This window comes from Anas platyrhynchos, chromosome 1 (genome assembly GCF_047663525.1).
Source record: "Anas platyrhynchos isolate ZD024472 breed Pekin duck chromosome 1, IASCAAS_PekinDuck_T2T, whole genome shotgun sequence".
Taxonomy (NCBI): domain Eukaryota; kingdom Metazoa; phylum Chordata; class Aves; order Anseriformes; family Anatidae; genus Anas; species Anas platyrhynchos.
In genome coordinates, this window is record NC_092587.1 from 81,534,104 (window position 1) to 81,557,151 (window position 23,048).

General features: G+C 41.4%; 1 protein-coding gene across 6 annotated transcripts in view; it reads left to right on the forward strand.

Moving 5' to 3' along the window:
• EPHB6 (EPH receptor B6) overlaps positions 1-23,048 on the forward strand; it is an 83,617-nt gene that overhangs the window by 8,484 nt on the left and 52,085 nt on the right. For 4 of the 6 annotated variants that reach the window (XM_072043165.1, XM_072043163.1, XM_072043156.1 and 1 more), the window contains exons 2-4: positions 8,791-8,997; positions 17,566-17,630; positions 18,319-19,015. In XM_072043165.1, the coding sequence (XP_071899266.1) occupies positions 8,904-8,997; positions 17,566-17,630; positions 18,319-19,015 (856 nt within the window). In that variant the 5' untranslated portion in view covers positions 8,791-8,903. Of the gene's footprint in view, positions 1-1,404; positions 2,157-8,790; positions 8,998-17,478; positions 17,631-18,318; positions 19,016-23,048 lie in introns of those variants that run through there. The other 2 variants (XM_072043170.1, XM_072043171.1) reach the window with 2 other exon arrangements.

Below are 23,048 nucleotides of genomic sequence, written 5' to 3' on the forward strand. Positions count from 1 at the left end.
TGTTTCAGTGCTTCTGTTGTCTTGTGTTTTGCAGAGAACCATTCTGTGCTTGCTTCTCTTAAGATGAATAAAACCAGTGATAAATAGTGTTAATAATTAAATAGTTTTTAAAAGTAGCCTCTATCTGAAAATGCTTGCAGCCAACACTTTGAGAGCCAAGATATATGACAGAACAAGGCTGATTAAAATGGAAAAAGTAGTTATAACCAACGCTCAAATCATTAAGCATGTTATCTGAAAACCCCAAATTGCATACTTTGAGCAAGAAAGGAGAGGTTTTTTAGGTTGATAAAGACAGCAGCAATTAAATGAGGATGTTTTAATATTATTAGTTCTTTCTGTAGTCAATTTGAAATGTTAGGTTCTCTCATGGAATGAAAGGCAATTTCAAATGGAAGGAATTCCCATAGAAGACTAATGATTTTTTTTAATTATTTTTTTTATTTTACCAGCTGTCAGTGCTGCTGCTGTCTCCTAATGAACAACATACATTTGAATACTGTGAATAGCATGCATTTTCTGCTTATGCCAAATTCTCCTTGCTGTAAAACCCTAAAAAAAGTCAAAAGCAGAATCAGAGATGAAGACAGTAAATATATTTTTAAAAAGTCATAACTGCAGATAAAAAAAAAAAAAATCTTAATCCTTATAAAGGGCTTTGCAAACTTTTGTCCACAAATAATGGTTAAAAAGAATTAAACAGTTTAACAGTTAAAAAGTTAAAGTTAGAAGTTTTCTTAAAAAGAAAGATATTCTCTCTTTTTTTTTTTCTCCCTCCCCATTGCAATGTTTAAGTGTTTATACATATATCTTGGTTCATGCGACAGGACCCGTGGGAACGGGGTTAAGCTGAGGCAGGGGAAGTTTAGGCTTGACATCAGGAGGGGGTTCTTCACAGAGAGGGTGGTTGCACACTGGAACAGGCTCCCCAGGGAAGTGGTCACTGCACCGAGCCTGACTGAATTTAAGAAGAGATTGGACTGTGCACTTAGTCACATGGTTTGAACTTTTGGGTAGACCTGTGCGGTGTCAAGAGTTGGACTTGATGATCCTTAAGGGTCCCTTCCAACTCAGGATATTCTATGATTCTATGATTCTATGTGTAGCCTTAAATGGCTGGAAATACTCTTAACTTAAAATGGAAGAGAACTTCAGTATAAAAAATTCCTTTTCTTAGGCTTGTAAGCTTTCATTGTTCATATCTTACTTTTATAAGACCACCTTATAAGAGTACAGGGGGACGATCACCTCCCTAGCCCTGCTGGTCACACTGTTTCTTATGCAAGCCAGGATGCTGTTGGCCTTCTTGGCCACCTGAGCACACTGCTGGCTCATATTCAGCCGACTATAAACCATCACTCCCAGATCCTTCTCTGCCTGGCAGCTCTCCAACCACTCATCTCCCAGCCTGTAGCTCTGCTTGGGGTTATTGCACCCCAGGTGCAGGACCCGGCACTTGGCCTTGTTGAACTTCATGCAGTTGACCTCAGCCCATCGGTGCAGCCTATCCAGATCCTCCTGCAGAGCCTTCCTACCCTCGAGCAGATCGACACACGCGCCTAACTTGGTGTCATCTGCAAACTTACTGAGGGTGCACTCAATGCCCTCGTCCAGATCATCGATGAAGATATTAAAGAGGACCAGCCCCAGCACTGAGCCCTGGGAACGCCACTAGTGACTGGCCTCCAAGTGGAATTGACTTCATTTACCATGACTCTTTGGGCCCAGCTATCCAGCCAGTTCTAACCCAACGAAGCGTGCGCCAGTCCAAGCCAAGAGCAGCCAGTTTCTTGAGGAGAATGCTGTGGGAAACGGTGTCAAAAGCCTTGCTGAAGTCAAGGTAGACAACATCCACAGCCTTTCCCCAATCCACCCAGCGCGTCACTTTGTCATAGAAGGAGATCAGGTTCGTCTAGCAGGACCTGCCTTTCATAAACCCATGCTGACTGGGCCTGATCGCCTGCTTGCCCTGCAAGTGCTGCGTGATGACTCTCAAGATAATCTGCTCCATGAGCTTCCCTGGCACTGAGGTCACACTGACAGGCCTGTAGTTCCCTGGGTCTGCCCTCCGGCCCTTCTTGTAGATGGGCGTCACATTTGCTAGCTGCCAGTCAACTGGGACCTTCCCCGATAGCCAGGACTGTTGATAAATGATGGTAAGCGGATTGGCCAACTCCTCTGCCAGTTCTCTCAGTACCCTGAGAAACACTACGAAATTGTACGAAACTAGTGTGATACCAGTGCTATTCTAGCTACAGGTGCAGAGCACTGCAATATATGTGGGCCACTGCAGGGAAAGTTAACTCCATCCCAGCCAGAGCCAGTACATATGGCCACCCTCAGGGATAATTAAGTCAAATCCCTTAAACATAAAATGCTTTGTTTAAGTTCTTGGAAATACAACATTTTACACACTGCTTGAGAAAGGTTTAATTCTATTATTTAAAAACTGAAGATCATCCTGGTTTTATACAGATAAAACCTATAAAAGGTAAACCACACCTGAAATTGAAGAAAAAAAAATCATGCTTATTTCCACATAGATAGAAGTGTATTGCAAGGGTCTGTGCATAGTTGTACTGCAAGAACTTTCCAGAAAAGCAAGGTAAAATTTGAGACAAGCAGAGCAAAATTATAATTGGTTATTGATCTGGTATCTCTCTTCTTTCTACAGTCTCCTTCATTTACTGAGTAAAAATTAAATGGAATAACCTCTATGCTTTTGCAATTCCTGTTATTCTTAGGAAAGTTTATATCAGACAAGTGATAGGTAATGTGCACAAGAAAGTGTTTGTTAATTTTCACTCTATAATGTGTTTAAAAGACCAAAGCTGAAGCTTTGCTTCCAGGTGTTAGTGTTAGAAACTTGAGTATGATTACCAGTGTTTTTTTAAAAGCCCATGAATGGCACAAGGCACTCATGAATCACTATAAAAATCAAATCAGATCCTGTGAGGTGGCAAGAAATTTATTCAGGAGCTTTAAAATATGTTTTGTGGTATTTAGTATGCGTATAATTCAAGTACCTAGTAAGCAAAGAAAGGAGCTGCTTTTGTATCTTTAATTAGGGAAACCTTATTGCTTTTTATTGCTTTTTTTTTTTTTTCTTTTTTAATTGCAATAATATCAAGAGGTCAGTGTCCATCTTGTAAAGCATGGTAAAACGTAATGGGGAGGCATTGTGAGAATTTGAGGAAAGACAGGACAGAGGTGAATGAACTTTGGTCAGGAAGAAAAAGAAGGGTGGCAAGCAAAGCTGTGATGCATATGCCTAGCCAGGTAAGCAAAGAAGAGAGATTTGAAGGAAAGCACTGTGGTTAGCTAAAGAAATACGTAATATGTCAATTCTGTGTATGGGACAGGTTGCAAGACTTCACAGATAACTCCCCAGATAACTTTAGTTTGAGAAGCCTGCTGGGGAGAGTTGAGCTATACATAGCTCGCTTTTTATTTAGTGGACATATTAGATATCTGATAGAGATCTTTGAGCTCAGTCCGCTTACTCTAGGTATTGTTTGAGGAATGATGCTCGTAATTTGTGCATCCAATTTGATGGGGTAAATCCAAGCCTCAGGGGCTTAATAAAAATAATAATAATAATAAAATCCATTTACTTTAAGGCCTATGAAAGTTCTTGGATTGGATCCCCATAGGAAATGTATAGTCAGAGCACAGAAGTTCAGCTTCAAGACTACTGATATTTCAGTGGTAAACTAAAGAATCCCAAAAGATGTAGACACATCCCCATTCCATTGCAGATCAAGGTGAAACCTTCTAGCTGGTTTTATAGGCTTGATCAAACCAGCAAGAGGAAATATTTCATTGATATGAGAAATATGAGAAATAATTTCAAGACTAGTTATACATTAACACCTAGAACTTTTATCTCTAATGTAAATTAATAAATTGCATGTATGATTAAAACCCCACAAGAGTCTGTAACAAATTCCATTCTTCTCTCAGATATCTTAAAAATTCTTTGTTGTCATCAAAATAATCTCAAAAAGTAAGAGGATAAAATGATATATAAGAACTACTGTAATGATTTATAAATTGAATTAAACATCCTCTGTGCTGCTATGTGTGCACCAGTGGTGACTTTTGTAGAAAATCACATTAATTTCAAAATACTAAAACCCTGGGTGACAAATAATGTGTTGCTGTACCCCTATTCACTTCCTGTTTGAGATGTAGAAAGATTTCCATGAATAGCAGTTACTTTAATTATGGTCAAAGAATGAAGGTAAGCAGTATTACGTCATGCACAAAGTGTTGCACAGGCAACACAGTTGTGAAGAACTGACAGCTTTTCACAACAGCATTGTGAGCTGGATGGATAAGTTTTTCATAGTGAGGTGCATGACCATAGACACAAGGGCATCTCATTGTTAAAGAAGTAGTTGTAGTAGGAGAGATCTGGGGGTAGAGGGATAGGCCTTTGACTTGATGTATGACATTATCATGATTTCCCATTTTACATGAATGGGAAGAAGTGTTAGCTTCACTTCTTGTACTCTTCTCTACCTAAACATGATGAATCAGTGTGTGTACTATAAATTAATTGATGCAGTAGTTTATTGACTCTCCATGATTGTGTTCATTTATCTCCTCACTGAGAGATAATATTATGCTGTTATGAGTCACAGTGCAAAATGCGCAAAAGGATAAAAGAAAAAGACTGCTACCAAAATTTTTAAGGTATTTGCTTTACCCTGAAGAATTTTTGAAGTTGCATTTCCTTTGCATCTAGATGATTTTTATGTAGAAGTATGACAAATGTGAGGGACATTTGTTGAATAAAGTGTAGCAGAGGGAAGTTATGCCTATATAAATATTTCTACTGTGATACCGGCTTAGGGGAGTCAGTTAATCATAAATAAGGAAGAAGCATTTTTCCAGTGGGACAAAACAAGATGATCTGGAAAAGCTCTTGGGACAGTTAGGAAGAATGGGAACAGTAAAAATAAATAAATAAATAAAATCTCGCATTGTTAGGTTCTCAGCTCCTATTGGTAGATCAATTTAAAATACATAAAAGTAGTTTGTTGCGAAGGGATAGATACATTTTCAAATCTGTTGCCATAGAAGCATGTACAGAGTATCAGCAATTTTTCAAAATTGGGATTAGATAAATTCATAAAGATATATTAGAAGGAATGGTTTGGTGTCTACCGTTTAGCAACTGTAGTTTTGTGGATGCTGGAGAAGTAGTAACTGAATGCAACGGAGAGAGGCCAAGCTTGCAAGCTGGCTCTAAATCTCTTCCTGCCACTCAAGGCACATAGAAAACTGTGTTAGATAGACTGTTGATCTGCTTCAGTGTTCATTCTTGTGTTCTGAAACATGGTTTGCACTAAATCATGAAGAATAGTTATTCTGCTGACTGCTTATCTGAACACATAAGTGTTCTTCCAGTAAGGAAGACCGTCAAGAAAATAACTCTAGATTAAGAATGGACAGTTCCTTCATTGTGTGGACAGGCCCATTGTTTACATTTGACTCCAGTGAATAAGCTACTTGGACCAATATTAGAGGTGGGATTTCTGCAAAGTAATGCAGGATGATAACCTCTTCGGAGTAGTGGATCAAACTCCTGTCAGCTTTCATAAAATGGAATAATGGAACTGACCCTTCGGTCTCCTGTAGTAATTGGGGGCTATAGGACTGGCAATTCTCCCTGCTGCCTCTGTTTTGGTCTCTTACTTTTTGTGAAAGAAAGAGCTCAAAGAAACAGATACATTCCATTTCTGGAGAGGAAGAACCTATCAGGCCCTCATCTCTTCTTTAGAGGGCTTTTGAAATGCTTGAATAATCTTGCCTTTTTCTTAATACTAAAGGCATGTCCAAATTCATTCTGTAGAAGCATGTTTCAGGTGCATATTTGACTGCCATTCTTATGCAGGTTTTGCAGGTGGTGTCAGTTAGAGTGGTAGTGTGTACTGTTTACTGATCTTTGGTTACAAGCTGTCCACCTACTAAGCTGGACTATACTTCAATGAAGGTCTGTGATTTATGGGTTTAATCAAAAGGATTAGAAAGTGCGGGTTTTTCTTCAAAGCTTAGATTCAGTAGATCCTGTGGCCAGTGGTGAAACAGTACAGTATCTCTAGTTGTAACTGTTCTTCTTAAGTCTCAGAGGGTCAGATAAACCCAGAAGAAAAAACAGTCATTTCTGAGGAAATCCCTCCTAGATGGGCCATTTGCATGACCACGTCATCAAGACTCAAGGCGTATGTCATTGGGGTACTGCAGGATAAGTGACTGCACAAATCCACTTCCCCTCAGAGAAAAACATGCAATGATGGAAGAGAATTTGTAATCAATGCTAGCCCGTTCAGCAACACTAAGTCCCCTGTGGCTTTTCAGGTGTCATCATTGACAGTGCTTGAATTTTGTGGGAATCCTTTATCTTCATAAAGAAAGTGCTGCAGGGATACTGGCTGCATGAAATACTTCACACTTGGCACCACTTAAGTACAGGATGGACAACATATAGCTGGTCTTTTTTTACTGCTTGAAATCTTCAGTGTTTTATAGTGCTGAATCATTAAAAGACATTTGGATCCTCAGGAGCTGTAATACTCTTCAAATGATTTATGATTTTCAGAACTTCCAAGAAATTGGGTAGAATAGAATAGTTCAGCTGGAAGGGACCTACAAAGATCATCTATAACTGCATGACACTTTGAGGGCTAACCAAAAGTTAAAGCTTGTTATTGAAGGTGTTATCTTAATGCTTCTTGAACACTGACATCCATGGGGCATCAATAACTCACTAAGAAGCCTGTTCCAGTATTTGACCACATTTATGGTAAAGAAAATTTTCCTAATATCCAGTTGGAACCTCCCCTGGCTCAGCTGTGTGTCATTCTTGCATGCCCTATTATTGGTTATCAAAGAGAAGAGATTGGCACCTCCATCTCTACTTCCCCTGCTCAGGCAGTTGTAGAGAGCAATAGGGTCACCTCTTAGCTTCCTTTAATCCAAACTAGACAACACAAGTGCGCTCAGCTTCTCCTCATAGGACATGCTTTCCCATCGTTTTACCTGCTTTGTTGACCTCTTCTGGATGCTTTCAAGTATCTTAATATCCTTTTTGTATTGTGGAGCTCAGAACTGCACACAATGTTCTAGGTGAGGATGCACCAGCACTAAATAAAGAAGATGCCTGTTGTAGACGGGCTGGCTATGCTATGTTAAAGGCACCACAAAATGTTTTGCCCTCTTGGCTGCCAGGGCACACTGCTGACTTGTGTTGAACCATCTGTTGATTAGCACCCCCAGATCCCTTCTTGTCTCAAGCAATAGTCTTCAGCCCTTTACCTGGAGAATGCTGCTATATGCTTCTTTCTGTAAGAAAGGGTATGCTCATCATTCAACCTGAAATTTTCTCCTTTTCAGTTTCATGTGTGGTGTTTTTCTTCTGTGCTGTCTACATCTTTCCTAAACTGATTCCTGTATTACTGCTATCCTCTTTTTTTTTAATCTTCATTTTTCCTCAGTCACATTTTACTGTCTTTTATTTATTTATTTTATTTTTTTTAAGTTTCTCATCAGGGACAGTGTAAGACAGAACAATCCCATTTTGTCCAGTAATTTCTGCCCCTCTTTAGCAAAGCAAATGAAATTCCACTCCATTGCTTCATCTCATGCTTCCCAGGCTGCTTGTTCTACGCTACTCTAAAATTGCTCAATTTTCCCTTTTCTGGGTTTTCAGATAATTGCATTGAGGCTGTCCCTTTAAATTACAGCTCTTCTGTCCCCTATTTCAGCCAAGTTACTGAGCCATTTCTTCTCTATATTGCCTGAGACATTTTTTTTCCTCCTTAGCCATGCTTCAGTGTCTCCCTGAAGTGTTTTCAGTGCTCTGCACAAAGAGCACATAAAGAAAAAAAAAACATACTGTTCTTTGCATGTAACCTACATAGTACCATGAGGTTTCTTTTGTGGTACAAGAACTGGGCAGATGAGGCCAGAAACACCTTCCTTAGCAAAATTATTGTCCTGGGTTGATTTAATGTAGTGCTGGATTAGGCTCTGTGCTGTTTCCAAACTGTGACAATGGCCTTGCTGCCCTGATGTCAGGTTCTTAGTAGTGGTGTGTTTTTTTTTTTTAATTTTTTTTTTTTGTTTGTTTGCTTTTTTCCTTAGATAATAAATTTGCAATTTTGTTCATTTTTTTGGCAGTAATGCAGACTCCCTGTTTGACCTTAAAAATCACAGTGTTTGCTTCCTCACCTGCAACACATTTGTGGGAATAGTACTGTCCAGCTTCTGTAGTGTGGTGCAGCAAAATCTTTACATGGACAATTGTCTGCATCTGAAATGTAGCTACTTTTAGCATCAAAGTGTGTCAGCAGTGCAGATTTGTATTGTCACAAATGGTGAAAACTCCTGTCATGGCTACTGTCAAAAGTGAAATGTAATTATGAGACAGAATTTGGAAACAATGCAAGGGAATTGGAATAGAGACCTTCCAAAAGATGTTGCCAAAGATGCAAAGGGTCAGGACTTAATGCAGCCTATACTGCGTGAGAAATTAACATTGATCTGGGAACCCCACTCTCACTGATGCCATAAATGTCTCAGAATCTGTGTTCACTAGCAGTGTACAAAACAACTGGGACTGAAGGCTGAGTACATATTGTACCATACATGGTACATATTGTGTCTTTGCTACTCTCTTCGCCTATAGCTCTGAAGTAGTAAATGAGTAGGTGTATAAAAACTGCCAGGTCTATATTATTGTGACCTCATTTCTGTTTCTACCTTCTCTCTGTCCTTAACCAGCATTACTGTGTGAAGAGCTATGCTTTGATACTGAAACACTTCAAGCAACCTCTGAACATTTCAAGAGAGTAGCGAGTATCTATTAGAGATGGTGGGAACAACAGAGAATCTTCATGGATTCTAATGCTGGCATCAATGCAAGAAGATTTTTGGGAATGGGTTGGCTCTGGATGGTCTGCTTCTTTCATCTAGTCACCTCTCTGGAAGGTAAGAGTAGATTTTATGAAATGCAAGAATTTAACAGGTTTTTATCCAGAGGAAAAAAAAAAAATAAAAGTGTGTTCTCCAGCATGCTTATCACAGTAAAGATAAGCATTAAGCAAATACCTTTGTGTTTTTTGATGGTTACACTGTCTCCTGAGATATAAAAGATACTAATATTGTTTCTAGTGTAACAGGCAACAACACCTCATATGAAGAACTAGTCCCATTAATGGATACTTTTACTGTCTGTTTCAGGAGTGACACTCTCAAATACTAAACTTTGTGCCCCATGAATAAGCTTGTTTATGCTTTGCATGTATTTGATTCCTGTGTTAATGTTTTTGCACCATGTTTGTTTTGAGAAAGTCTCTAAAGGTTTATGCTGTCTTACAAGGCAGCATCCATGCTTATTCTGATAAAGACATTTAAATCATGTGATCTGTGTGGTTGTATCAAAGAGCATTTTCAAAATTCTTTCATGACTAGAAACTTTCAGGGGAGATCACTGAATTCTGAAAATGTTTCTACAGGCGTCACTGAATTACTTCATATTTGGGGAAGAAGGACATTTTCTCCACCTTCTCTATCTCATTTACACAAGGGAATAACAACTCTTAAAGTACTTAATTTAAATATCATTAATGAACAGTTTCAGAGACTTAGGTATTAGTGTATAATCAATTATTTTCCTTCTGAACTTCCCTCACTCAATTCCACTCTGCTCTTCTCCCCTCCTGTTAAGTGAAAGAATGCTTTCCTCTTCACTATTACATAGAAAAATCTTTTTTTTTTTTTTCTTTCCATTCTCCACTCACTTTTTCTTGCATCTCCCACAGTTCTTTTTTTCCCTCGCTCCAGGTCTTTCCTGTCCTGTCTCCCTTTGATTCCCCTTCTCTCCTCTCCTTTTTCAGAGGCTTTCAAGTATGCGAGATGAACATTCAGCACAATGCTGTGCAGTTCAGTGAACAAGTGTAACTGCAAGGATATTTCTTTGAACAAACAAGAGGATGGTTTACAATACTTTTGCCCTTCTCCAAAACACTCTCATAGCTTCCATCTCATCTCCTGTTCTCATTATCCTCCCTCCTATCACCTGTTCTTTCTATCAGTGGAAAAACAATATTGTTAAAACCTTGGTATAAATTGTTAAGAAATAAAAGGAGAAGCTGGAGAGTGGAATAGAAAAATAGCCAAATTATTCACACTGTTTTTCTATACATCCTAAAGAGAGCAAACACTTTTTAGGCAAAATGCTTTTGAAGTATAATGAAGGCAGTACCCTTTTACAAGACCTAATGGAACTTTAAGAAGTTCTTATACGCAACTAAAATGATTTTATTCTTGGTGGTGGTGGTTTCTTTTTTTTAATGCATAAAAAGGAATTATCAGGCTGAATTCATTTGATACACTTAAAGAATATAACATCTGTCCAAAATTTTCCAGACATGATTTTTAGAGTAGAGAACAATCTGCATGGGAAGCATAAGGCAAAACCGTTTTGGAAACAGAAGGCATTTGTAAACTTATTGTTTCAACTTTTTAAAAGGAAACAAGATTGCACAATGGTTCTCATTAAGATTGTGTTTACCAATGTTTATAGCACTTCAAAAGTTTTTGAGGTTTTACTTTGGGAAGCATTATTTTTAAGCTACACACTGGATGATAAAAAGATTTATTCCTTGTTTTTGAAAAATCCTTAACTAAAAATGCACAGAAATTATATTTCTGTCAGTAGCTATGTATGTATGTTATTATTGTTTACAGTTTGTCATGTAAGATTTTTGGCAAGTTAACTTTATTAATCATAAAAGGTAGGGTAGCATAGAATTTCAGAACGCCTGATGGGCTACAGTCAAAATGTAGGAGAGCAAGTCAAAACTTTCTAATTAAATAGCTCTTACTAAGACAGAGTTAAATTTTCTGTGGAATGTTACTTTTTTTTCAACAGACTTATAAATGCGTACAGCTATAAACACAAGTGTAGCTCATTTTGCAGAACTCATTAAATATGTGCAAAAAGAATGGTGTGTTCTGCATATGAATGACTATGTCTGTTTTACAGCAAGTGGTCCAGCCTGTGGAATGGCTGGACAGTCTTTCTAAATGTTTTCTGGAAGTTCAAGACAGAGAGAGGTTAATTGTGCTGCTTTGCTAACAACTTTTCACATTAGTGTACCTCCTTAGCAGAAGGGAATATGGTCACAAAAAGTTGTGGGGTCAGGTATTCTTATTTAATTTTTCCCCTACCTTTTCTATTAACTGGATGATAACTTGGTTTATTGAAAATAGCTTAGATTGCTCAAAATGACTTGACATGAAGGGAAGGAAAACATTTTTTTTTTCCTCAAAGGTAATCTTTGGAGTAAGAAATGCTTGGCAGAGATAGGATCAACCTCACTAAACTGAGCAAAGGTATTTTCTGAAACAAATGATGGCTGATATCAAAAGGAAGGCATTAAACAAGGAATCACATGGGAGGGAGAGAGCAACCAGCAGCCCTGTGAGGCAGTGAACAAAGGGCATGCAGTGGTATGACAGGGAAGGAATCACAAAATCAACAAAGTAAGTCTTATGTGGGGTCACCTCCAGCACTTGCTTGTAGGCAAGAAAGTTCCTATAAGGAACATTTTGCAGAAATCCGTCAGACCCTTTTCAAGAATGCAACACATTGGGGTGCCTCTCTTAAGTGCCTGTGTACCAAGGCATACAGTATGTAGAATAAATTATGAGTTAGAGATGTGTGCACAGTTGCAGGGCTATGATCTTATTGGAATTGGAGAAGTGGTGGATGGCTCCCATGACTGGAGTGTTGCAGTTTCAAATTAGTGATAAGTAATGGCAGTTCTGCAAATCTGAGAGTCTTGAGCTGAGCTTCAGACTTTCAGAACAACCTATCAGAATTTTTCTAAAGTTAGTAGACACAAGCTCATATTTGCTTTCTCGTTTAGATTCATGCTTCCAAAGCCTTCTTTTATGTTTGATGACCAGATCCTTGCTTTGTACATAAAGGTGTGTTGAGTTTATGTGGCAAGGTTTTGGTAGCAGGGGGCTGCAGGGGTGGACTCTGTGAGAAGAGTCCAGAAGCTACCCCATGTTAAATAAGGCAGCACCAAACAGTTCTTCAAGAACTGCTCCATTATGGGTCCATAACATGGGGTCCATCTGTTGGGAGCAAACTGCTCCAGCACGGGTCCTCCACAGGTGGGTGGCTCCCCCCAGGCCCCCTGCTCCTGCGTGGGCTCCTCTCCACAGGCTGCAGCTCTGGCCCGGGGCCTGCTCCTGCGGGGGCTCTCCATGGGCCGCAGCCTCCTCCAGGCCACATCCACCTGCTCCACCGCGGGCTCCTCCACCCATGGGGGAGCTGCAGCGTGGAGATCTGCTCCATGTGGGACCCATGGGCTGCAGGGGGACAGCCTGCTCCACCAGGGGCCTCTCCACAGGCTGCAGAAGAACTGCTGCTGCCTGCCTGGAGCATCTCCTGCCCTCCTGCTGCACTGACCTTGGTGTCTGCAGGACTGTTTCACACTCTTTACTCTCCCAGCTGCTGTCCCCCAGCAGTTTTTTTCCCTTTCTTAAATCTGCTCTCACAGAGGCACAAATATCACTTCTTGGCTTAGCTCTGGCCAGCAGCAGGTTCCTCTGGAGCCAGCTGAAACTTGCTGTTACCTAGCGTGGGGCAGCTTCTGGATTCTTCTCACAGAGGCCCCCCCTTCAGCCCCCCACTACCAAAACCTTGCCACACAAACCCGATACAGATCAGTTTGGGAAGAACAGCATCTCGTGGGAGGGACCTCATGCTGGAGCAGGGGAAGACTGTGAAGGAGCGGCAGTTACGAAGCATCATAGACTGACCACAAGCCCTGTTCTCTGCTCTGTTCCCCTTCGCCACTTGTGGGGTGGAGGCAGAAGAAGGTGGGTGGGGGGAAAGTGATTTTAGTTAGTTTTTAGTTTCTCAGTGCTCTAGCTTGTTAGTAATAGTTAATAAATTATATTAATCTCCCTGTGCTGAGTCTGTTTTGGCCTTGACGATAATTGTTGAGTGATCTCCCTGTCTTTATCTCAACCCCTGAGCCCCTTCCATTGTACTTTTTCCCTCTGTCCCTTTGAGCAGGGGGAGTGAGAGAGCATTTGTAGTGGAGCTCAGCTTCCGAGCTGAGTAAAACTACCACACTCTTCAAGGATATTCTTTGAAGAGTCCAGTTGGATAATGCCATGGAGAGAAGAGGGGCCCAAGAAATTTGGTTAATATTTAAGGATCACCTCCTCCAAGCTCAAGGGTACTCCTTCCCAATGAACAGGAAGTCAGGCAAAAAAGCCTGTATGAATGAACAAGGAGCTCTTGGAGAAACTCTAACACAAGTAGAAAGCCTGTAGAGGATGGAAGAAAGGTGGAGTGGAAGGAATACAGAGACATTGTCCAAGGAATTAAGTTAAAAAAGCTAAAGCCCAAATGGAATTGAATCTGGACAGGGACACCAAAGACAATATGAAAAGCTTCTATAAGTACATTGGTGACAACATGAAGACTAGGAAATATGTGGGTGAATGAGATGGGGGACCTGGTAACACAGGATGTGGAAAAAGCTGATGTACTGAATGCATTCTTTGACTCAGTCTTTACCAGCAAGACCAGCCTTCAGGAGTCCCAAAGAGCCTGGGGAAAGGCTGGAGCAAGGAAGATGTACCCTTGGTGTAGGAGAATCAGATCAGGGAGTACTTAGGCAAACTGGACCTTCAGAAGTCTATTGGCTCTGATGGGATGTACCTATGAGTGCTGAGGGACATAGCAGATATCATTGCAAGGCCGCTCTCAGTAATATTTGATCAATCATGGTAACTGGGAGAAGTGCTCAAAGACTGTAAGAAAGCAAATGTCACTCCTGTGTTCAAGAAGGGCAAGAAGAAGGACTTAGAGAACTTCATGTTGGCCAGCCTCACTTTGATCCTGAGGAAGGCAATGGAGCTGCTAATTCTGGAAGCCATTTCCAGGCTAATGAAGGAGAAGAATGTCATATGGAGTAGTCAGCATGTCTTCAGCAAGAGGAAGTCATGCTTGACCAACAAGTTTCTGCATTGAAAAGACTGGCCTGGTAGATTAGGGAAGTCATGGTTGTTGTCTTCCTGGACTGTCTCCTATATGATCCTCATAGACAAGCTGTGAGCATATGGGCTCTATGGGATGACAGTGAGGTAGACTGAAAACTGGCTGAACAGCTAGCTGTTCCCAGAGCATGGTGATCAGGAGTGCAAAGTCTAGTTGGAGGCCATCATCAATAAAGATATTAAAGAGGATGGGCCCCAACACCGAACCCTGGGGAACACCACTGGCAACTGGTCTTCCTATTTCTGACAATCTGTCTGGGATGTTTTGCACTGCTTTTGAAGCTGGGAACTGCAGCTGCTCCTCAGGAAAGCCTAAGAAATATATTATCTCACGTAGGAATATAGGAAACATAAGTTCTGGCCCATGCTGAAACCTGAGGCCTGATTAACCATGATCACTTGATCATGTTTACCTTAGGATGGGTTTACTCTGCCCTTTCTGATGTTTTCTTCCCTTTGAAAGAAGGGCTGTTCCACTGGCTAAGTGGGGTACTTGGAGTACACATAACCCAGCGACTAGGACTGTTCTATAGCAAATCTGCACTGGTCAAGGGCACTCATCCTACCAGACTTTCAAAGTACAGTGGTGGACTTTGTTGGAGAGCAAAGACTGCAGCTCTGTCTGGAGCATCTGCACGATCTACCACAGCAGTGGCCAAAGCCTTTACCCAGACAGAGCTGCTGAAGCAAGAGTCTACTGTGCTCAGACTGCAGTAAGTGCTTAGACCTTTTTCCTGGGGCAGGGACAGGGAGCAGACCTGCATGCAGAAGGTGTGCCAAGGTGGAGGACCTCCTGCAGTAGGTGGCTGAACTGCAGGAGGCAGTGAGAAGACTGCATAACATTAGGAAGGCTGAGATGGAGTTAGATTGAACACAGTCTACAGTGGACCCACAGCCCATGGCCAAAGAGCCAAATACTCCCCCACCAGCACACACTGAAGGGAGTAAGGCCAAAAACACAGAAAAATTGAAGCTTGCAATAGCAAGGAGCAGCAGGAGGAAGAGACTTCCCCTGAAGCAAGGTGTGCTGTTGCAGAACCGCTTCACCAGTCTGCAGACTGATGAGGAAAACCTGTCACATCAGGAGAAATGCTGGAACTGGCTAAACCAGCCCAATCTGCTCCTGAATAACAACCAAAGCAACTAAGAAAAGACAAAGGGTGATAGCAGTAAGTCACTCTTTTCTGAGAGGTACAGAGGCACCCGTTTGCCAACCTGATGCATTCTCTAGAGAGGTGTGTTGCTTCACAGGCTTTTAACAGGAATGTCACTGAAAGACTACCAAACCTCATACAGCCCCCTGATACAGCTGTTGTTTCACATGGGCACCAGTGGTAACAACCAGAAGTCTGATAAGTACCAAGAGGGATAACAGAGCACTTGTGGCAGTGGTAAAGGACTCTGGAGCACAGGTATTTTTTCATCAATCCTCCTGGTCAAAAGAAGGGGATTTGAGAGAGCCAGTCAAATCTGGCAAATCAAAAAACAGTTACAGGGCTTCTGGTACCGCAGCCACAGGTTCATCTACTCAGACCATGGGACTCACTTTGAGAAACCTCATTTACTGGGGGATGATGGGGTCTATCTGCAACAGGAGGGGAAAAGATCTTCAGTCACAGGCTTGCCAAGCTGGCGAAGAGGGCTTTAAACTAAAGTCGCTAGAGAAGGATAACCTCAATCCATCCAACTCCTACCAGTTTGATGCTAGTGCCAGCAATAGATGCCCAGAGCCTAGAGAAGGATCACAGATCAGCAGGACAGCACCCAAAGAGCAGCATGAAGGAATTTCAGCCACCCCAACCAGTAAGTCAGCTTCATCAGGGGCCCAACTCAAATGCCTCTATGTAAAGGTACATAACACAGGGAATAAATGAGGAGTTACAGACATACAAATGCCTGCAAGACTATGATCTTACTGGTATCACAGAGACATGGTGGGATGGCTCCAAGTGTTGGAATGGAGTGTTGGAATAGAAGGATACAGGTTCTTTAGGAATGACAGGCAGGGGAGATGAGGAGGGGGTGTCACCCTCTATGTCAGGGAGCAGCTCGAGTGCATGGAGCTGTGCCGAAGGATGGATGAGAAGGTGAACAAGAGGTTATGGGTCAGGATTAAAGGGAGGACAGGGACAGGTGATATTTTGGTGGGGGTCTCTAACAGGTCACTCAAACAGGATGACCAACCAGATGAGTCCCTTTATAGACAAATAGGAGCAGCCTCACATTTACAAGCCCTGGTCCTCGTGGAAGACTTCAGCAACCATGATATTTGTTGGAGGGACAACAAAGCAGGACATAAGCAATCCAGGACATTCCTGGAATATGTTGATGATAACTTCCTTCTCCAGGTGATAAAGGAGCCAAGGAGGAGAGGTGCTATTCTGGACCTCATTCTCACCAACAAGGAGGGGCTTGTGAGGAATGTGAAGTTCAAGACAGCCTTGGCTGCAGTGACCATGAAGTGGCAGGCTTCAAGATTCTTAGGGCAGCAAGGAGGGTGCCCAGCAAGCTCACTGAACTGGACTTCAGGAGAGCATACTTCGTCTTCTTCAGGGAAGTGTGTGGTAGAATAGGACCTATGTGGTAGAGTAGGACCTGATGAATGCATCCAAGGATCTTGAGAGAGCTGGTGGATGAAGTTGCTAAGCCACTATCCCTTATATTTGAGAAGTCGTGGCAGTTTGGTAAAGTTCCCACAGACTGAAAAAGGGGAAACATAATTCCCATTTTTAAAAAGGGAAAAAAATGAAAATCTGGGGAACTACAGGCCAGCCAGTCTCACCTCTGTGCCTGGCAAGATTGTGAAGCAGATGTGCTGGGAAATTTTGTCAAAGCATATGGAAAACAAAGAGGTGATTGGTGACAGCCACCATAGCTTCTCTAAGGGACAATTTTGCTTGACAGTTTGGTGGCCTTCTGCAATGGGGTTGCAGTGTTCATGGATAAAGTAAGAGCAACTGATGTCATCTACCTGGACTTGTGCAAAGCATTTGACACTGTACTACACAACATCCTTGTCTCTAAATTGGAGAGACATGACTTGATGGATGGACCACTAGGTGGATAATTTGCTGGAGTTGTAGTCAGTGGCTTGACGTCAGGGTGCCCTCACCATTACTGCTCATTATGATAATTGTTTAGTGCTGTGAGTATACTTAAACTTCACCTGGGAGAGATTTTGTCTGGCAAGAATATTTCAGAACAACTTACTAATGATGGCATAAGCATGATCATATTCCCTGCGCCTCTGTCTTGGTCTTGCTTAGTTTCCTAGTATAGATATAGCCTATTGTATTTAATCTCAAAATATGAATGTATATTCTAGGTGTGTGGAAGCCCTCTACAAAAGTTGTTTTTTTTTGTTTTTGTTTTTTTTCAAAGACAATCTTGTGAGGGACAGATAAGATTTTTGCCTGACTCAGAAGAGCACAAAGTACTTTTTTATTTAATCTTTTTAAATATAAACAGAAATACTTCTGGATACAACTGGAGAAACCTCAGAGATTGGCTGGACCACTCACCCTTCTGATGGGGTAAGCATTTATCTTGTCCATTCCTTGACCTTACCTCTGCTGGGATTATGTGCATGCAGTTGATAAAGAAAAGGAGACTGGAGCCAATGAGGCTCGGTTTATATTTTTGGACATAAGAACAATTTGAACATAGTCTGTTGCTCAGAACCAGAAGAGAAGAGAAGAGAATAGTTGATATAATAGTATTGCCTCTTCCTTACTTTCTTCCTTACCCGCTCCTTCAAAAATATTTATAAGGTCTCTAGCCAACCCTCTACACAGACTAACTGTGGTGGAGTTGTGTAGGAGGGACTTCTGCTTTAATGTTTTCTTCAAAAAGTGGTCTCTTGTTCCTCTGTCTTACTTGTGTTGTGCATGTCTGCGGACATAAGAGATAGGAAAGTAGTGTGGAAAGGTGTGACTTTGTGACTTAAAGATACTCAGTGCTGTATGAGTTTTGTATGAGTTATGTCTTGCCACAGTTCTTTCTTACAGGCTTTAGAAGCTTTTCTTTACAAGGTAATACTTTGTTCTGTCTGTAGTGCTGTGCTGCACATGACAGCAGCAGGCTCAAATCTTGTCATAAACATAACAAATGAAAAAAAGGAAGGGAAGAAAGCCCGTCCTGTGTTTCTGGCACAGTTGAACACTGAATCCCTATTTTTTATACTATTTCTTCTTCTTTTTCTCTCCCATACATCCATTATAGTGGGATGAAGTAAGTGTCCTGGATGACAAGAAGCGCCCGATCCGAACCTTTGAAGTCTGTAATGTGGGTGAACCAGGTCAGAATAACTGGTTGCGTACTCGTTTCATAGAACGACGTGGAGCTCACCGAGTCCATGTCCGCCTCCGTTTTTCAGTGAGGGACTGTGCCAGCATGCGCACTGTGGCCTCTTCTTGCAAGGAGACTTTCACACTCTATTACCACCAGTCAGATGCCGACATTGCCTCTCAGGAACTGCCAGAATGGCGTGAAGGCCCCTGGACCAAGGTGGATACTATTGCAGCTGATGAAAGCTTTTCCCAGGTGGACAGCACTGGGAAGGTGGTAAAGATGAATATTAAAGTACGCAGCTTTGGGCCACTCACTAAGCATGGCTTTTACCTGGCCTTCCAGGACTCAGGAGCCTGCATGTCCTTGGTGGCAGTCCAGGTCTTTTTCTATAAGTGCCCAGCTGTAGTGAAAGGATTTGCCTCTTTCCCTGAAACTTTTGCTGGAGGGGAAAGAACCTCACTGGTGGAGTCACCAGGGAAATGTGTAGCAAATGCTGAAGAGACAAACACAACTGGGTCTTCAGGTGTTCGATTGCACTGCAATGGAGAAGGGGAGTGGATGGTGGCCATTGGACGATGCACCTGCAAGGCTGGCTACCAACCTGTTGATGATGAACGAGCCTGCCAAGGTGAGAGGCCTTTTCTTCTACCCCACTTTGTTGGCCACTTTGTTGGTCCTGTGTTTGCATATTTGGCATTTGCCTGGGAGTTTGTTTGCATATTTGGAAGTTCACAGAGCTATGAGATGAGATAATTCTCATCAATAATTTCTAAGAAAGTGCTTACTAGCAGTCTCTTCTCTTTATGCTTCCAGTTTCTCAGACTAGTATTGGAGGGACCACTTGTTGGTGCTAAGAACATGTCTGGAAATTCCATTCAGGCCTTTGTTCAAGCTGCCTATTGGGTTCTGTCTGCAAAATGAGAAGTTGTAACTAACCAACTAAAATGTAGTTCCACTTCTTTACCGATGTGTAACAGTATTGAAGGAGAGATGCCACATGGAGCAGAGCTGACACCAGATCTAATACACTCTACCATCTTAACTAGCTTGGGCCCTCTTGCTAGTGCTACTGAAAATAGTGGTCAGAAAGGAAAGGGGAAATAGCAGCAACCTGGTCATGGAACAGGGAGCATGGAGCAGGGGTCTGTGAATCTGATTCAGTAAGGAACAGTGATAATGGTATTATCATTAGACTTCCAATGTGCTCTCTGTCTTGAGGCCAATGCTACTTTGTGTGAAATACTTGTAGGAGGAAGTAAAATAAATTGCCTATCACCCAGTAAAGGTATTTGGCCAAAGTCTTGCCAAACTGTCATGACATTTAATTCCATACCACTTGTGTCATGCTCAGGTCCCACACTTTCCAAGACATCCTCATTAGTCACCACATATGGAATGTCCATAAAATGTTAATAAAACATCCACTGAGATCTTTTACTCCTTGACTTAGCTTCTGTCTGTTATGATGGTCACTCGGGACAGGAGAGATGGTGTGTTGTGTGAAGTTACTGGATGCCAAAGCCAGCTCAGGTTGGGTCACTGCTGTACTTGTACTGTCTTGTAAGGCTTGTCCTCCATTGTTTTGAGTGTTTCCTTCTATAGGACTCCTTATAACATGCAACTCAGATCATGGTTTACAACAATTTAAAGGTATATCCATCACAATCTTCACTGCTTGTCCCTTTACACCAGAGGTCCCTTCAGACAGACACCTGCTGTGTTGTGGTATTATCCACGGCCACAGGCACTCTGTGGTATTCTGGCATGGCCTTCTCCATGGACAGAGACACTGTAAGGTGTACCTGCTGTGGCACAGATTTCTCTGTGGCCACAGATGCTTCACAGTGTACTTTGCTCCAGAGTGGACTTATCTGTGGCCAGAGGTGCTTTGGGATGTACGTGCTCCCATGTGGATTCATCCACAAATCCCTCTGACTCAAGTTCAGTCTGGAGTTCCAGCCTGTTCAGTACAGGAGCACAGGAACAGCAGTGATGCCCTGGCCATCTGCTAGCCCAGGCACATGTCCACAGTTCTTATCAAAATGCTCCCAGGTACAGCAAAACAAGATAATAAGGAGTAGAGCATGTGAAAGAAGCAAAAGCAGCCACTAACAAACACTGGACTCTAACATACAGTAGCAAGTTCTGTGGCAATTATAGGAACCTGCCAATTAGAAGCTAAACAGCTGTAATATCTAAAATTTGCTCTTGCATACTGTAATCAAACCTGTCATCATCTCGGAACCTTTGGGTTCTACATTGGGCATCAAAAAGGACTGTTGTGTTTTTACCCTGGCAGGCAGCTAAGTACCACACAACCACTCATTCACTGTCTCCAGGTGGGATGGGGGAGATAAACAGAAAGGTAGAAGTGCAAGAATTTGTAGATTGAGATAAAGGTAGTTGACTAGGTAAAGGAAAAGCCATGCATGCAAACAAAACAAAAGAAGGAATTCATTTGCCACTTCCCATTGGCAGGCAGGTGTTCAGCCATGCCCAGGAAGGCAGGGATCATCATGCATAATGGTTTATTGGGAAGAAAAATGCCATTACTCCAAACACCATTACCACTCCGCCTCCTTCTTTACTCCAGCTTTTATTGTTGAGCTCCATGTCATATGGTATGGAATATCTCTATTCAGTTTGGGTCAGCTGTCCTGGCTGTGTCCTTTCCAACTTCTTGCACACCTCCAGTCTCCTAGCTGGCAGGGCAGCATAAGATTCAGAAAAGTCCTTGTCTCTGTGTAAGCACTGATCTGCAGCAACTAAGAACGTCAGTGTGTTATCACCACTTTTTATCAAAAATCCAAAACGCAGCATTGTCTGAGTTCCTACAAAGACAATTAACTCTATCCCAGCCAAAACCACGACATGAATCTGAAAGTCATGATTGTCATGAATGTCTTCCCATCTCAACCTTAAGACAATCTATTAAACCAAAATGCTGCTTATGTTACTTATATAATTGTTTGTATAATGTTATTGTGGAGCTTCCTTGTTTTTGATATTCGGGTTCTTAATAATGTAAAATGTTGCTGCACCACAGTTAGTATTCTAAAAATTATATCTAATGTGGAACCCAGCTTCAGCTGCAGACACAATTTTAATGTTGGATTGTAACTTATTCAAGAATTTGTCTAGGACATTGAGAATACAAACATTTTGGTTAACACTGAGTTCAAATGCAGTGGGTAGTTAATGGTTGTCAGTGTGTTACCTAATTCCTGTTTCATTAAGTGATTGGGATTATGCAAAATAACATTATTAAAACACAGTTAATTGTGCTAGACACTTATGAAAGGAATGTTGGACACTTATGAAAGGAAGTTGGTTAGTACTTTTTATTGTTTATTCTTTGAGAACAATTAAAATGTGTGCCTTTTGATTTTGCTCATCCTGAAAGAAATGACACTACATTCATACAGTGCTGCTCCTGTGACAGAAAGCTCAGCCAGTCATATAGCAGCTCTATATGGCTCTAGCACTGTTGTCTTTATCGATAGTGTGACTATTCCAAAATCCAGGTAAACTGCAAGTCAATAATTCAGTATCAGACAGTAGTCATAAGTACTCCAAAAATATTGAAATTAGGCTTGACAAATAAAAATGAGGATTTTTTTTTCTATATTCTTGAAGGTTCCATTTTTTCTAGTCTTCAATGAATGCTGATACTCCTCTTCAGCCTATTATTGCAGGAGCTGAACATAGATAAGAATGAACAAATATTTTAAGGATTACAACTGAAATAATGACAGTCTATCAAACTACAGAACGCTACACCCATTAGTCATTTCCTCAGCTTAAAACAGGCAAAAATTAGAAATAACAACCAACTAGTCAACTTGAATGTTAGAAGATAATTTTACTCCTCATGGTTTTCGCAAAATTTTCTGGCTTGACGGCCATTCCTCATCTCCTCTTCTGCTAAAAATATGTTGCTGTCTTGTCTGAATGGAGCCACGTTCTGCTAGTGTACTTTGTACTCTTGCTTGCATATTATCTTTGCACAGAGTCCTTTCCAGTACTTCTCTGTGTATATTCAGTTCTTCCTGTGAACAAAAGGACACTGGGATATATATAGTATTCTTTATGAAATACATAGCAAAAGCAGTAGCCTAAGAGCAGATCTCTGCTGAACATCCTGCACAGACCTCTTTTTATCAAGACTAAAGAGTGAACTATAGGATAGAAAGGCGAAGCAAGTTCTCTTATGCTGTAGTAGAGGAGTGTGTGGGCATTTCCCTCCTCCTCACCATATGGAAGCCTGCGGAGTCCTTTCTGGACCAGCTGTTACCTCTTTATTTAGTACAAAGAATCTGACAAGAAGCATTCAAAGTAGATATCTTTGTCTCTCCTGCTACCTTTCCAAGATAACTTTGTCTTTCCTGACCCCTACCACAACTTAAGATATTCTTTCTTTCGTTTAATAAGACTGTCTGTTGGTTCTTACTATATGGAAAATTTATCCAGCTAATCAGAAAAGTGAAATAACATCCATGAGCAGTTAATCCTCCAGGTGATACAGGATATAGTGTGTGTTGGGGATTCGCTTTTCACTATATCAAAGTAAACCTCTTCTCATGCTCAACAGCCAGAGAAAGGAATGGCAGTTTACAGAAGGAAAATGAAGGTTCGAATCCTGGTTTATTTTCTTCCTGTAG